Below are 13,744 nucleotides of genomic sequence, written 5' to 3'. Positions count from 1 at the left end.
TTGAATTCATGTGCTTCAGTGAAGAAACTTTGAGTGTTGTAACAAGGATACACTGTGTAAGTGCATGTTTTAGTTACACAGGGTGTACTTTGAAAACCAGGATAATCCTCATGACTTCAGGTACTCGAATGGAAAATCTGTGCAAAGTTTTCTCAAAGAATGTGTTGTGAACGTGCCTGTCCTTTTTACACATAATGCACTTCAGAGAACAGGGTAATTCTCTGGAGTTCATATTTCATGAGCAAACGCATGTAGTGTTTATTCAGTCAAAGAATGTGCTGGAAACTTTTTCACCCTTGTAATAAAAGATTTGCTTTGAAAACCCGGAAATGAATGGGAGAATCTGTGTAGTGCTTTCTAATCAAAGAATATATGGGGAAATTTCATGTCCCTGTCACACACAATGCATGTTGTAAATGAGGATAATGCCCTTGAAGTCATGCACTTGAATGGAAAATCTGTTTTCTCAAAGAACTTACTGTGAACTTCCCTGTCCTTGCTATAATGTATTTTGAAAACGAGGGTAACTTTCTTGACTTTGTTACCAGGTGGAAACCCCAGGTTCTGCTTGGTGTGACTGGAACTGGCCACTAAGTGAGAAAGCGAGAAGGGAAGGCAGAAAAAACCTGTTTCCTGTCAAGTCGATTGCCACTCCCAGGGACACCATAGGACAGAGTAGAACTGCCTCATAGAGTTTTCAAGGAGCGCCTGGTGGATTTGAACTACCAACCCTTTGGTTAGCAGCTGTAGCTCTTAACCACTAGCCACCAGGGTTTCCTGGCACCTTAATTTCGTTGGGCAAAGACAGGAGTCAGTCAGAGCTGTTGCTGCCAAGACTGCTTCAGAAGGGCAAGGGGAAACGTTAGTTTTAAGGGGTTTACAAGTAGGGACTTCATACAAGTTACATCAGAAACATTCTTAATCATACTACGCGGGCGCAGTGGGGCTTACTTCATGCACCACTAGGCCAAGAAGGGATTCTAATGTGTGGCGGGGCGGGGTGAGGGGGACGCCAAGCAAAGGAAACAAGATTCTAAGGCAAAGCTGTTTAAGGCTCGGCCTTAACTTCGTGTACATGAGAGGCATAATCTGTGTTGCTATGTCTCAAAGAACGTATTGGGGATTTTCCCATCTAAGTAATACAAGGTGAGCAAGTGGAGGAACAAGAGTGGGCCTGCTGTTGGCCCCAGAGCTGATGCTGCGGAATCCAAGACTAAACCCATTGCCGTGGAGCGGATTCCAACTCATAGCGACCCTGTAAGTCAGAGAAGAACTGCCCCATCGAGTTGCCAACATTTTGGTCAGCAGCGTAGCACTTAACCACTGTGCCATCAGGGTTTCTAATCGAAGACTAGAGCCCTTGTTTTCTGACACTCAATCTTGGGATATCCCATTATGCGAGTGCGGGACATGGTAGGTCTGGGGTGACAAAGGCTAAACGTGTTCATTTCGGTTTTCTGTACCGCACTAAGGAACGGCCGCACTGTCGACATTGCCTTTGGCGGGGATAAGCCGGGCGCGGCGTAGGCTCCAAGTTAGTGTAAAGACGCTGGCGCCCCGCCTCCACTGCCCAGCGACCCCCTCTGATGAGAACAGAGACTAGGCACGGCACCGCTGGGAGGCGGGGCGGGGCGGGGCGGCAAGGCGGGGCGGGCGGGGCGGCAAGGCGGGCGGGGCGGGGCGGGCGGCTAGGTGGGCGGTGCGGAGCGGCGCGGCGCGGCGCGGAGCGGGGGGCGGGCGGGGCACCGGGTGGAACATGCCATGGAGAAGTCGCTTGCGGCCACCCTCAACCAATCGCGGGTCTTATTCTTGGCTTTCCCCTGAAAGTCGTCTCTCCGCCGGAGTCCTTCTTCTGCTTCCTTGTTTCCCGCCGGGGTATAGAGGCAGTGCGTAGGGTTTATTTCCGTTTCCGTCCGTGTCCATGCGTGCCTGAGGAGCTCTAGCTGTTGTGAACCAGGTAAACGCTGCGGTTGGCGGAACCTGGGCCCTGGGGCTCTCTGGGAGGATTGGTGAGTCGCCCACCGGGTTAAGATCCTCCTTCGGTCCTCCCGCACAGTCTTTCCTTTTGAGGATCCCCTCGTAGCTCGGACTGACGCACGTTTCGTTCATGCCGGAGAAGTGCTTCGAGGTCTTGGGCGAATGGCAGAGTGAATTTATGCTGAGTCCAGACGCGAGGGGGAAGTGGCGGGAGGGGGAAGTGGAGAGGTCACTTCCCGGCGGGGGAGAGGGGGCATTCCGAGCAGGTGACGGTAGACCTGAGCTAGATTGGTGGGCTCCAAATTGTGCTTTTCCCACGAAGAAAGTCACCAGTACAAGTTGAGAACCAAAATATAAAAGAGAAGAAAATAATCTCTTAAAGTCGCCAGTGACTAGTTTAACAGCGTTCTTTGAACCCAGTTTTTCTACATCCCGGGCCAGTGTTCCTTGACGTTATCCTAAGATGTAAAAAACTAGTTATCCTAGAGTGGATCCTTACTTACGGCGACCCCATGTGTTTCAGAGTAGAACTGTGCTCAATAGGGTTTTTAGTGGCTGATTTTTTCAGAAGTAGATCCACAGACCTTTGTTCCAAGGTGCCCCAGTGGACTGGAACCTCCAACCTTTCGGTTAGCAGCCAAACACATTAACTTTTTGCACTACTCAGAGATGTAAAAAACAGAAGACCAAACCAGCTGTCTTTGAGTCGATTCTGACTCATAGCCATCCTATAGGACAGGGTAGAATTGCCTCATAGGGTTTCCAAGGAGCAGCTGGTAGATTTGAACTGCCGACCTTTTGGTTAGCAGCCATATCACTTAACCAGTGGGCCATCAGGGCTCCTACTTAGGACGTAAGAACTGTCTGTGTGTCTGTGAGAAGCCGCTGACCTATATGTGCTAATTGCAACCAGTGCAGCCTTCTGAAGTGGCAGTTTCTGATTGGCACAGATGAGATCAGTGTGTATTTCCTCTACCGGTCAGACTGTATCTGTAGCTGTCTCCTGGTACAGTGCTTAGGACATCATAACCCATTACCTTTGAGTCGATTTTGACTCATGACGATCCCATGTGTTACAAAGTAGAACTGCTCTATAGGGTTTTCTTGGCTGTGATCTTTTTTTTTAATCTTTCTAAATCATATTTATTTTTATTGTACTTTAGATGAAGTTTTACAGAACAAACTAGTTTCTCATTAAATAATTAATACAATAATGTTTTTGTGACATTGGTTGCCAACCCCACAACATGTCAACACGCTTTCCTTCTCGACCTTGGGTTCCCCATTACCAGCTTTTCTGTTCCCTCCTGACTTCTTGCCTTGCGCCTGGGCTGGTGTGCCCATTTAGTCTTGTTTTGTTTTATGGGCCTGCCTAATCTTTGGAATCAACCCGACAGCAGTGGGTTTTTAATCTTTGGCTGAAGGGTGAACCTCAGGAGTGACTTCATTACTGAGCTGTAAGGGTAGGGGGCCATACTCTTGGGGTTTCTTCAGTCTCTGTCAGGCCAGTAAGTCTGGTCTCTCTTTTTTTTTTGTGAGTTAGAATTTTGTTCTACATTTTTCTCCAGCTCTGTCCGGGACCCTCTATTGTGATCCCTGTCAGAGCAGTCAGTGGTGGTAGCGAGGAGGCACTATCTAGTTGTACTGGATTCAGTCTGGTGGAGGCTGTGGTACTTGTGGTCCATTAGTCCTTTGGACTAATCTTTGTCTCGTGTCTTTGGTTTTCTTCATTCTCCCTTGCGCCAGACTGGATGAGACCAGTGAAGTATCTTAGATGGCTGCTCACAAGCTTTTAAGAACCCAGATGCTACTCACCAAAGTAGAATGTAGAACGTTTTCTTTATAAACTACGTTATGCCAACTGAGCTAGATGTCCCCAGAGAACATGGTCCCCACAGCCCTCAGCTCAGTAATTTGTCCCCTCAAGGAGTTTGAATGTGTCTGTGGAGCTTCCATGACCTTGCCTTGGGCAAGTTGTGCTGGCTTCCCCAGTATTGTATACTGTCTTACCCTTCACCAAAGTTATCACTTATGTATTGTCTATTTAGTGTTTTTCTCTCTGCATCATTCCCCTCCCTCACAACCATCAAAGATTGTTTCTTTTTGTGTGTAAACTTTTTCATGAGTTTTTATAGTAGTGGTCTCGTACAATATTTGTCCTTTTGTAATTGACTTATTTCACTCAGCGTAATACCCTCCGGATTCATCAGTGTTTTGAGGTGCTTCACAGAGTCATCATTGTTCTTCATCCTCGCGTAGTATTCCATTGTGTGTATGTACCATAGTTGGTTTGTCCATTCATGTCTTGATGGATACCTAGGTTGTTTCCATCTTTTTGCTGTTGTGAACAGTGCTGCAGTGAACATGGGTGTGCATGTCTATTTGTGTGAGGGCTCTTATTTTTCTAGAATATATTCCTGGAGTGGGATTGCTGGGTCATATGGTATTTCTATTTCTAGCTTTTTAAGGAAGCGCTGTACTGTTTTCTAAAATGGCTGTACCATTTTGCATTCCCAGCAGCAGTGCATAAGAGTTCCAGTCTCCCCACAGCCTCTCCAACATTTATTTTCTGTTTTTTTGACTTCGTGTCTTGGCTATAATCTTTAAGGAAGCAGATTGCCAGGACTTTCTTCTGTGATGCCTGGGGTGGGTTCAAGTGGTTAAACTTTAGGTTAGTAGTCAAGTGCAAACCATTTGCGCCACCCAGGGATCTGTAATGCTAGAGAGTCATTAACATTTTTTAATTTTTTTAGTAAATTTTGAAAAATAGTTTAAGGTAGGAAAGTACTTAATCTGGTTGATATCTAGGCTTGATGTCCAATGTGGTAGCCATGAGCCACAAATGGGTGTTTAAATTTAGAATTATATTAATTAAAATTAAGTAAAATCATAAATTCAGTTTTTCATTTTCACTAAGTACATCTTAATTTCACAAGCATTTGGTGTTGAAAAGTGCAGACTGAATATTTCTGTTGTAGAAATGGACAGTGCTGACCTAGACACTAGGGTCGCTATGAGTCGAACTCAACTCAGTGGCAGCAGGTTTGGGGTTTTTTTGGACCTAGATACTTCGAATAAAAGGTAACGTAAGCAGAGGTAAATAATCTATTTTACAGCATAACAGGACAACTTGGTGGCTTAGTGGTTAAGTATTATGGCTGCTAACAAAAAAGTCAGCGGTTCAAATCCACCAGGTGCTCCTTGGAAACTCTGTGGGGCAGCTCTACTCTGTCCTGTAGGGTAGCTATGATTTGGAATCGACTCAACAGTAACAGGTTTTGTTATCATTTTTTTTTTTTTTTTAATAGCATAACAGAAAAAAGTGAAATTGAGGATGACATTAAGCAGTTTCTACCCTTGATGGGTGAACAAATGCATAATCTTTTCATAATGAAATAAAAAATTTGCCGTTTTTCCCTTTTGTCGGCTGGATTGCTAAATCTTTCCCCTACTTTTCTCCCTCCGTCCATCTGAAGTAGGTTAGAACTACTTGTGAGTTGGTAAAAAGCTACTATGGAGACTAAAGACCAGAAGAAACACCGAAAGAAAAACAGCGGACCCAAAGCTGAGAAGAAAAAAAAAAGGCATCTGCAGAATCTCCAACTTGGAGATGAGGAAGATGCCCGGAAGAGAAACCCCAGAGCTTTTGCAGTCCAGTCTGCTGTGCGGATGGCTCGGTCCTTTCACAGGTACCTTTAGCTGGAGTCTAGTGATTCTGTCCATTTCTTTTTTTTAAAATGGTAGGAGCCTCTCACAGGTGACCTTTGGATCCATGAGTTCCTATAACACTGGAATTAGAAGTTGCCTAGTGTAGCTCCAAAGGATATGGAGATGCGTGTTGTATACTGTTTACTAAAACGTGCAAAGCCTTTCCTGTGGAAGCTGCCTTGCCTCCAGATTGGATTTGGTTTTTTCACTCCCCCCCCCCACCCCGCAAAAGAAAAGCTTAGAGTTTTTCATTTTAAAATTTGTTGTTAAACTTTATCTCTTGTAGTAAGTGTGCTTGCTTTTTTCTGGTGTGTTTCATATAATTGTAATATGTGGTATTAAATAGCTTTACTTAGTATGTCCTTACTATATGTCAGGCATTGTACTTTAAATATTATTGAATTAAATCCTCCAGTCTTGCGAGTGTAGAGATTATTGTCGTCCTCATTTTATATTGAGGCTCAGAAAGCAAGTTACCCCCCATCACTTAAACAGTAAGTAAAGAAAAAAAAATAAACAACAGTTGCTGTTGACTCATCTCAGACTCATGAAAATTCCATGTGTGTTAGAGTAGAACTGTGCTCCATAGGGTTTTCAATGGCCGATTTTTTGGCAGTAGATTCCAGGCCATTCTTCTGAGGAGCCTCTGTGAACTTGAGCCTCCAGCCTTCATTTAGCAGCTGAGTGAGTTAACCATTTATACCACTCAGGGACTTCAGCCAGTATATAGGAGAGCCATATTCAACTCCAAAGCCTCTGCTCTTATGATATACTGCCCCAGTGTTTGTCTTTTGTCTTCTTTTTAATGTATTAGTATCAGTGTACAAATGAATCCATTTTAAGGCGATTATAGTTTTCCACCCTCTGTACTATTGAAGTCATCTTGTTTCGTCGTTACTGAAAAACAGTTGTTTGGATTGGGGTTAGAAGTTATCAAGTTAACAACTAGTAAGTTACTTCTCTCTACATATTGTCTGCTTCACTGTCTTTAAAATGGTTGATGCCTTTTATAATTTGAAATTCAATTTACCTCTCTGTCTTCCCCCTTCCTCCTTCTTCCTCCCTCACCCTCCCTCTCTCTCTCTTTTTTTTTTTTTGCAAATAGGACTCAGGATTTGAAGACAAAAAAGCATCACATTCCAGTGGTTGATCGAACTCCACTAGAGCCCCCACCAATAGTGGTGGTGGTCATGGGGCCTCCAAAAGTTGGGAAGAGCACTTTGATACAGTGCCTCATTCGGAACTTCACCAGACAGAAGTTGACTGAGATCAGAGGCCCGGTAACAATCGTGTCAGGTAGGAAAGTGCAGCCACAGAGCTGACATAGCAGGTGTTGTCATCCGGGGGCCATGCATGTCTCTGTTGTTTTTGTGGCTGGTAAATGTTAGGGTAATATTGTTATTTCATGTCACCTCTCTTACACTTAGTTGGTTGTAGTAAAGTTAGGTTCCTAGAGATAATAATGATATAGTCATAATGTTTTGCTGTTGAGTTGGCTTTGACTCGTGGTGACCCTATGCACAATGGAACAGAACACTGCTTGGCCTTGCACTGTCCCCATGATCAGTTGCAGACGTTACATTGTGGTCCATTGGCTGATTTTCAGAAGTAGATCTCCAGGCCTTTGTTCCTGTTGTTCTTGTTAGGTGCCGTCGAGTCAGTTCTGACTCATAGCGACCCTATGCACAACAGAACGAAACACCGCCTGGTCCGGTGCCATCCTTAAAATCGTTGTTATGCTTGAGCTCATTGTTGCAGCCACTGTGTCAATCCACCTCGTTGAGGGTCTTCCGCTTTTCCGCTGACCCTGTACTCTGCCAAGCATGATGTCCTTCTGCAGGGACTGATCCCTCCTGACAACATGTCCAAGGTGTTTAAGACCCAGTCTCGCCATCCTTGCTTCTAAGGAGCATTCTGGCTGCACTTCTTCCAAGACAGATTTGTTCGTTCTTTTGGCAGTCCATGGTATATTCAATATTCTTCGCCAACACCACAATTCAAAGGCGTCAACTCTTCTTCGGTCTTCCTTATTCATTGTCCAGCTTTCACATGCATGTGATGCAATTGAAAATACCGTGGCTTGGGTCAGGCACACCTTAGTCTTCAGGGTGACATCTCTGCTCTTCAACACTTTGAAGAGGTCCTTTGCAGCAGATTTACCCAGTGCAATGTGTCTTTTGATTTCTTGACTGCTGCTTCCATGGCTGTTGATTGTGGATCCAAGTAAAATGAAATCCTTGACAACTTCAGTCTTTTCTCCATTTATCATGACGTTGCTCATTGGTCCAGTTGTGAGGATTTTTGTTTTCTTTATGTTGAGGTGTAATCCATACTGAAGGCTGTGGTCTTTGGTCTTCATCAGTAAGTGCTTCAAGTCCTCTTCACTTTCAGCAAGCAAGGTTGTGTCATCTGCATAACGCAGGCTGTTAATGAGTCTTCCTCCAATCCTGATGCCCGGTTCGTCTTCATATAGTCCAGTTTCTTGGATTATTTGTTCAGCATACAGATTAAATAGGTATGGTGAAAGAATACGACCCTGACGCACACCTTTCCTGACTTGAAACCAATCAATATCCCCTTGTTCTGTCTGAACAACTGCCTTTTGATCTATGTAAAGGTTCCTCATGAGCACAATTAAGTGTTCTGGAATTCCCATTCTTCACAGTGTTATCCATAGTTTGTTCTGATCCACACGGTCGAATGCCTTTGCATAGTCAATAAAACACAGGTAAACATCCTTCTGGTATTCTCTGCTTTCAGCCAGGATCCATCTGACATGAGCAATGATATCCCCAGTTCCACGTCCTCTTCTGAATCCAGCCCGAATTTCTGGCAGTTCCCTGTTGATAATACTGCTGCAGCCATTTTTGAATGATCTTCAGCAGGATTTTGCTTGCATATGATATTAGTGATATTGCTCTATAATTTCCACATTTGGTTGGATCACCTTTCTTGGAATAGGCATAAATATGGATCTCTTCCAGTCAGTTGGCCAGGGAGCTGTCTTCCATATTTCTTGGCATAGACGAGTGAGCACCTCCAGTGCTGCAGCTGTTTGTTGAAACATCTCAATTGATATTCCATCAATTCCTAGAGCCTTGTTTTTTGCCAATGCCTTCAGAGCAACTTGGACTTCTTCCTTCAGTACCATCGGTTCCTGATCATATGCCACCTCTTGAAATGGTTGAATATTGACTAATTCTTTTTGGTATAATGACTCTGTGTGTTCCTTCCATCTTCTTTTGATGCTTCCTGCGTTGTTTAATATTTTCCCCGTGGAATCCTTCACTATTGCAACTCGAGGATTGAATGTTTTCTTCAGTTCTTTCAGGATGAGAAACGCCAAGCATGTTTTTCCCTTTTGGTTTTCCATCTCCAGCTCTTTGCACGTCATTATAATACTTTGTCTTCTTGAGAGGCCCTTTGAAATCTTGTGTTCAGTTCTTTTACTTCATCAGTTCTTCCTTTTGCTTTAGCTGCTCGACGCTCAAGAGCAAATTTCAGAGTCTCCTCTGACATCCATCTTGGTCTTTTCTTTCTCTCCTGTGTTTTCAGTGACCTCTTGCTTTCTTCATGGATGATATCCTTGATGTCATTCCACAACTCAGCTGGTCTTCGGTCACTACTGTTCAATGCATCAAATCTATTCTCTAGATGGTCTCTGAATTCAGGTGGGATATGCTCAAGGTCATATTTTGGCTCTCGTGGACTTGCCCTGATTTTCTTCAGTTTCAGCTTGAACTTGCATATGAGCAATTGCTGATCTGTTTCACAGTCGACCCCTGGCCTTGTTCTGACTAATGATATTGAGCTTTTCCATCGTCTCTTTCCACAGATGTAGTCAATTTGATTTCTGTGTGTTCCACCTGGCGAGGTCTGTGTGTATAGTCGCCGTTTATGTTGATGAAACAAGGTATTTGCAATGAAGAAGTCATTGGTCATGCAAAATTCTATCATTCGATCTCTGGCATTGTTTCCATCACCAAGGCCATATTTTCCAACTACTGATCCTTCTTCTTTGTTTTCAACTTTTGCATTCCAATCGCCAGTAATTATCAATGCATCTTGATTGCATGTTCGATCAATTTCAGACTGCAGCAGCTGATAAAAATCTTCTTTTTCTTCATCTTTGGCCCTAGTGGTTGGTGCGTAAATTTGAATAATAGTCTTATTAACTGGTCTTCCCTGTAGGCATATGGATATTATCCTATCACTGACAGCGTTGTACTTCAGGATACATCTTGAAATGTTCTTTTTGACGATGAATGCAACACCATACCTCTTCGAGTTGTCATTCCCAGCATAGTAGACTATATGATTGTCTGATTCAAAATGGCCAATACCAGTCCATTTCAGCTCACTAATGCCTAGGATATCGATGTTTATGCATTGCATTTCATTTTTGACGATTTCCAATTTTCCTAGATTCGTACTTTGTACGTTCCAGGTTCCGATTATTAATGGATGTTCGCAGCTGTTTCTTCTCATTTTGAGTCATGCCACATCAGCAAATGAAGGTCCCGAAAGCTTTACTCCATCCAGGTCATTAAGGTCAACTCTGCTTTGAGGAGGCAGCTCTTCCCCAGTCATCTGTTGAGTGCCTCCCAACCTGGGGGGCTCATCTTCCAGTACTATATCAGACAGTGTTCCGCTCCTATTCGTAAGGTTTTCACTGGCTAATGGTTTTCAGAAATAGACTGCTGGGTCCTTCTTCCTAGTCTGTCTTAGTAGCCTGGAAGCTGAGCTGAAACCTGTCCTCCATGGGTGACCCTGCTGGTATCTGAATACCGGTGGCATAGCTTCCAGCATGACAGCAACACACAAGCCCCCATAGTACGAGAAACCGACAGACACGTGAGGGCCTTTCTTCCTAGTCTGTCTTATTCTGGAAGCTCCACTGAAATAGCATCGTAGCAAAACGTAAGCCACCGTGATACAGCAAACTGACAGACCAACGGTGGCTGTGCATGAGGTGCATTGGCTGGGAATTGAACCCAGGTCTCCCTCATGGGAGGCGAGAATTCTACCATTGAATCCGCAATGCCTCATATATACCTTATTCTGACTGGTCTTGCCAAACGTGCTCCTCTGAAAGAACTTGGCAGGCTTGCACAGACTGGTGTGGTCATGGTCAGCACATTCATTTAACAGCTTCAACAAATGGATGCAATGCTGGAAGCGCATACTCATTTATATCAGGAAATCTGGAATACAGCTACCTGGCCAGCTGACTGAAGAGAGCCATATTTGTGTCCATTCCAAAGTAAGGCCATCAAATGGAAGGTGGAAATTATTGGCCAACGTGATTAATGTCACCTGCTAGCAAAATTGTCCTGAAGATAATTCAAAAACAGCTGCAGCTGTACATCAGCAGGGAACTGTCGGAAGCTCAAGCTGGATTCAGAAGAGAATGTGGAGTGAGCAATATCATTGCTGATGTCAGATGTATCTTGGCTAGAGAACATCAGGAAAATGTTTGCCTGTATTTTATCGTCTCGGAAGAAGTACAGCCAGAACACCCCTTAGAAGGGGTGTTCTGATGTGTCATTAGGAAAGACTAACTGCTAGGAAAGGGCATCATGTTTGGTAAAGTACAAGGTCAGCAAAAATGAGGGAAACCTGCAGTAAGATGAGTTGACGCAATAGCTGCAGCAGTGCTCTCCGACGCAGCAGAGGTCGTGCGGGTGGCGCAGGACCTGGCAGTGTCGGGTTCTGCTATCCGCGCGGCCACCGTGAGCTGGAGCCGGCTTGGTGGCAGCCAGGGCCAGAGCGCCTCCTGTGTACCAGGCGTGTATGCCTGCCAGACCCGAAGCCACGTTCTGGTGGACGTGAGAGGGAGCTGTTTTTTTCTTTATTACGTGGTAATTTGCCTGCTATAGGAAGTGATGGTCTTTTTAAGCTCGAGGGAAGATGAAACCAGTTCCTAAAATGAAAGTGATAGATACCAAGTCTCTTATAGTAATAATAGTCAGGCTGAGGGTTTTCTTTATTTCTCTTCAAGGCATTCCTCATCTTTTTAACCTTTTTTCTTTTTACTTACTTTAGAAATAATTACATTCTTTTTTATTAGTTTTGAGGATGTTTTTAACTATAGTGGGAACATAGTAAACTTTGATATAGGTAAAAGCATAGACTAGCGATGGAACAGAAGGTTCACTCATGAAGCCTTCTCTCCGCCCATTCCAGCCAGAATTTTACTTATTTGAGCAGTTTTACTATCTGGATAGACTTTCTGTATTTAAAATTAAGAGGGACCATAGCAAAAAAAAAAACCAAAATAGAATTTATTTTATTTTAGCAGTTTTCTCTATGAAAACGAACTTTTGGCTTATTCCTATAAATGCACACGGTATTTTACTAGATAAAGTTGGGGATCCTTGGGTGGTACAAACATTTAAGCTCTCGACTACTAGCCAAAAGGTTGGTACTTCAAATCCCCCAGAGACATCTCAGAAGATAGGCGTGGAGATCTGCCTCTAAAAGGTCACAGCCGTGAAAACCCTATGGAACAGTTCTACTCTGCACATGTACGTTACCATCAGTCAGAACTGAGTTGATGACTAACAACAACTGAATGCAATTAAAAAATTATCATTCAAGTTAATGGATAGATTTTTTTTTTCCAGGAAATTAAAAAAAATAAAATTTTGATTTTTTCACTTGCAGGTAAAAAGCGCAGACTTACCATTATTGAATGTGGGTGTGACATTAACATGATGATTGATCTGGCTAAAGTAGCGGATTTGGTAAGTCCATGGGGGCAGCCTGGGCTTCTGGTGGATATTAGCTGTGTGATAGTTTATTTATCCTATACTGAAGGGCAGTAGAATTTATGATTATCAACAGAATGGTATCAACAGAAATATAGTAGATGTGTCTGAATTGGTGATGATGATGATAAAGGAATGTACACAATCGAATGTATTCTAAAACCTAAAAGCAACCGCAGGATGGAGAAAGCCTTTGAAGAACATAGATAATACGTTCTTTAACGTATACACGTATGTACCAATGCTAGGTACCATTTCCTGGACCCTTACTAGGCACTGCACTAACAGCTTTCTCCAAATTTAACTCATTACCCAACAGGCCTTTGAGGTAAGTAGGTATTCTCTTGATGAAATTGGGGGTCCCAGTAGTTAAGTAACTTGTCTGAGGATGGGAACCTTGCTCTTGATGGGGCCAGAACTTCTGTTTGTAATGATTATGATAAGGTAAGTACATGAATTGCCCTTGAGTGATTGGAATTTATAAATAGAAAATCCAAACAGTCTTTAGTATATGGAGAATATGCAGCCTTGATTGCATTTACAGAAATGATAATCTTAGTTATTGCTAACATTCTATTAATTACTTTTTAAATGAGGAAAATCGAAGTAAAATTTTAAGAAAGAAAAATTAAGCCGTATTGATTAGGGAGTATAGGGTAATAGATAAACCTTGCTTTTTTTATTCAACTCTTTCTAGAAAGCTGTTTGTTGACAAAGAGCTATAAGTTTTATCCTTTGGCCCAGGAAGTCTGCTAAAATATAAAATACAAAGTAATTTAATGACGATGTTACAGCTGTTCCATTTAAATATCCCAAAACTAAATGCTATTTAAATTTTAAACATGTGATGCTATCATTGGTAAATATAAGTGTGTTTTTATCAACACAAAACAGTATAAACTTACTAACCCATATGTATTTAGAGAGGTTAAAATAGTTCAGAATATGATAGTCCTTAGTTTCTCTTTTATGTAAAACTTACCCATATTAAAAGCGTATTCATATTAGGAGGGACATTTTGTGTGCATCTTTTTAAGATTTTAAAAAAGATTGCATGTACTTGGTATTCTATTCAAGATGTACTGTTGGGAACGTATAAATATATACTCACCCTTTTGTTATTTTAAAATATATTGTTCTGTGCTTTACCTTTTCTGCCTGGATTATAAATAGTGAGTATTTATAAGCTCAACATCATTTTTAACAGTTTATTCCATTGTGAGGCTACACTATGGTTTATTTAACCTAGTTTATGTTGATTTCTCTGGGCTGCCATGAAGCATCCTAAG

The 13,744-nt window shown here is 42.7% G+C and overlaps 1 protein-coding gene across 4 annotated transcripts in view; it reads left to right on the top strand.

The window, feature by feature from the left end:
* Nucleotides 1–1,746: 1,746 nt before the first annotated feature.
* BMS1 (BMS1 ribosome biogenesis factor) overlaps nucleotides 1,747–13,744 on the top strand; it is a 105,876-nt gene continuing 93,878 nt past the window's right edge. Inside the window, exons 1-4 of one of the 4 annotated variants that reach the window (XM_049894667.1) lie at nucleotides 1,747–1,957; nucleotides 5,457–5,666; nucleotides 6,791–6,981; nucleotides 12,352–12,431. In XM_049894667.1, coding sequence (XP_049750624.1) covers nucleotides 5,491–5,666; nucleotides 6,791–6,981; nucleotides 12,352–12,431 — 447 coding nt within the window. In that variant the 5' untranslated portion in view covers nucleotides 1,747–1,957; nucleotides 5,457–5,490. Of the gene's footprint in view, nucleotides 2,010–5,453; nucleotides 5,667–6,790; nucleotides 6,982–12,351; nucleotides 12,432–13,744 lie in introns of all 4 variants that reach the window. The other 3 variants (XM_049894664.1, XM_049894666.1, XM_049894665.1) reach the window with 3 other exon arrangements.

The sequence above is a fragment of the Elephas maximus genome, chromosome 8 (assembly GCF_024166365.1).
Source record: "Elephas maximus indicus isolate mEleMax1 chromosome 8, mEleMax1 primary haplotype, whole genome shotgun sequence".
NCBI lineage: Eukaryota > Metazoa > Chordata > Mammalia > Proboscidea > Elephantidae > Elephas > Elephas maximus.
Note: the sequence above shows the minus strand (reverse complement) of the source record. Positions and strands in the feature narration are given on the sequence as shown.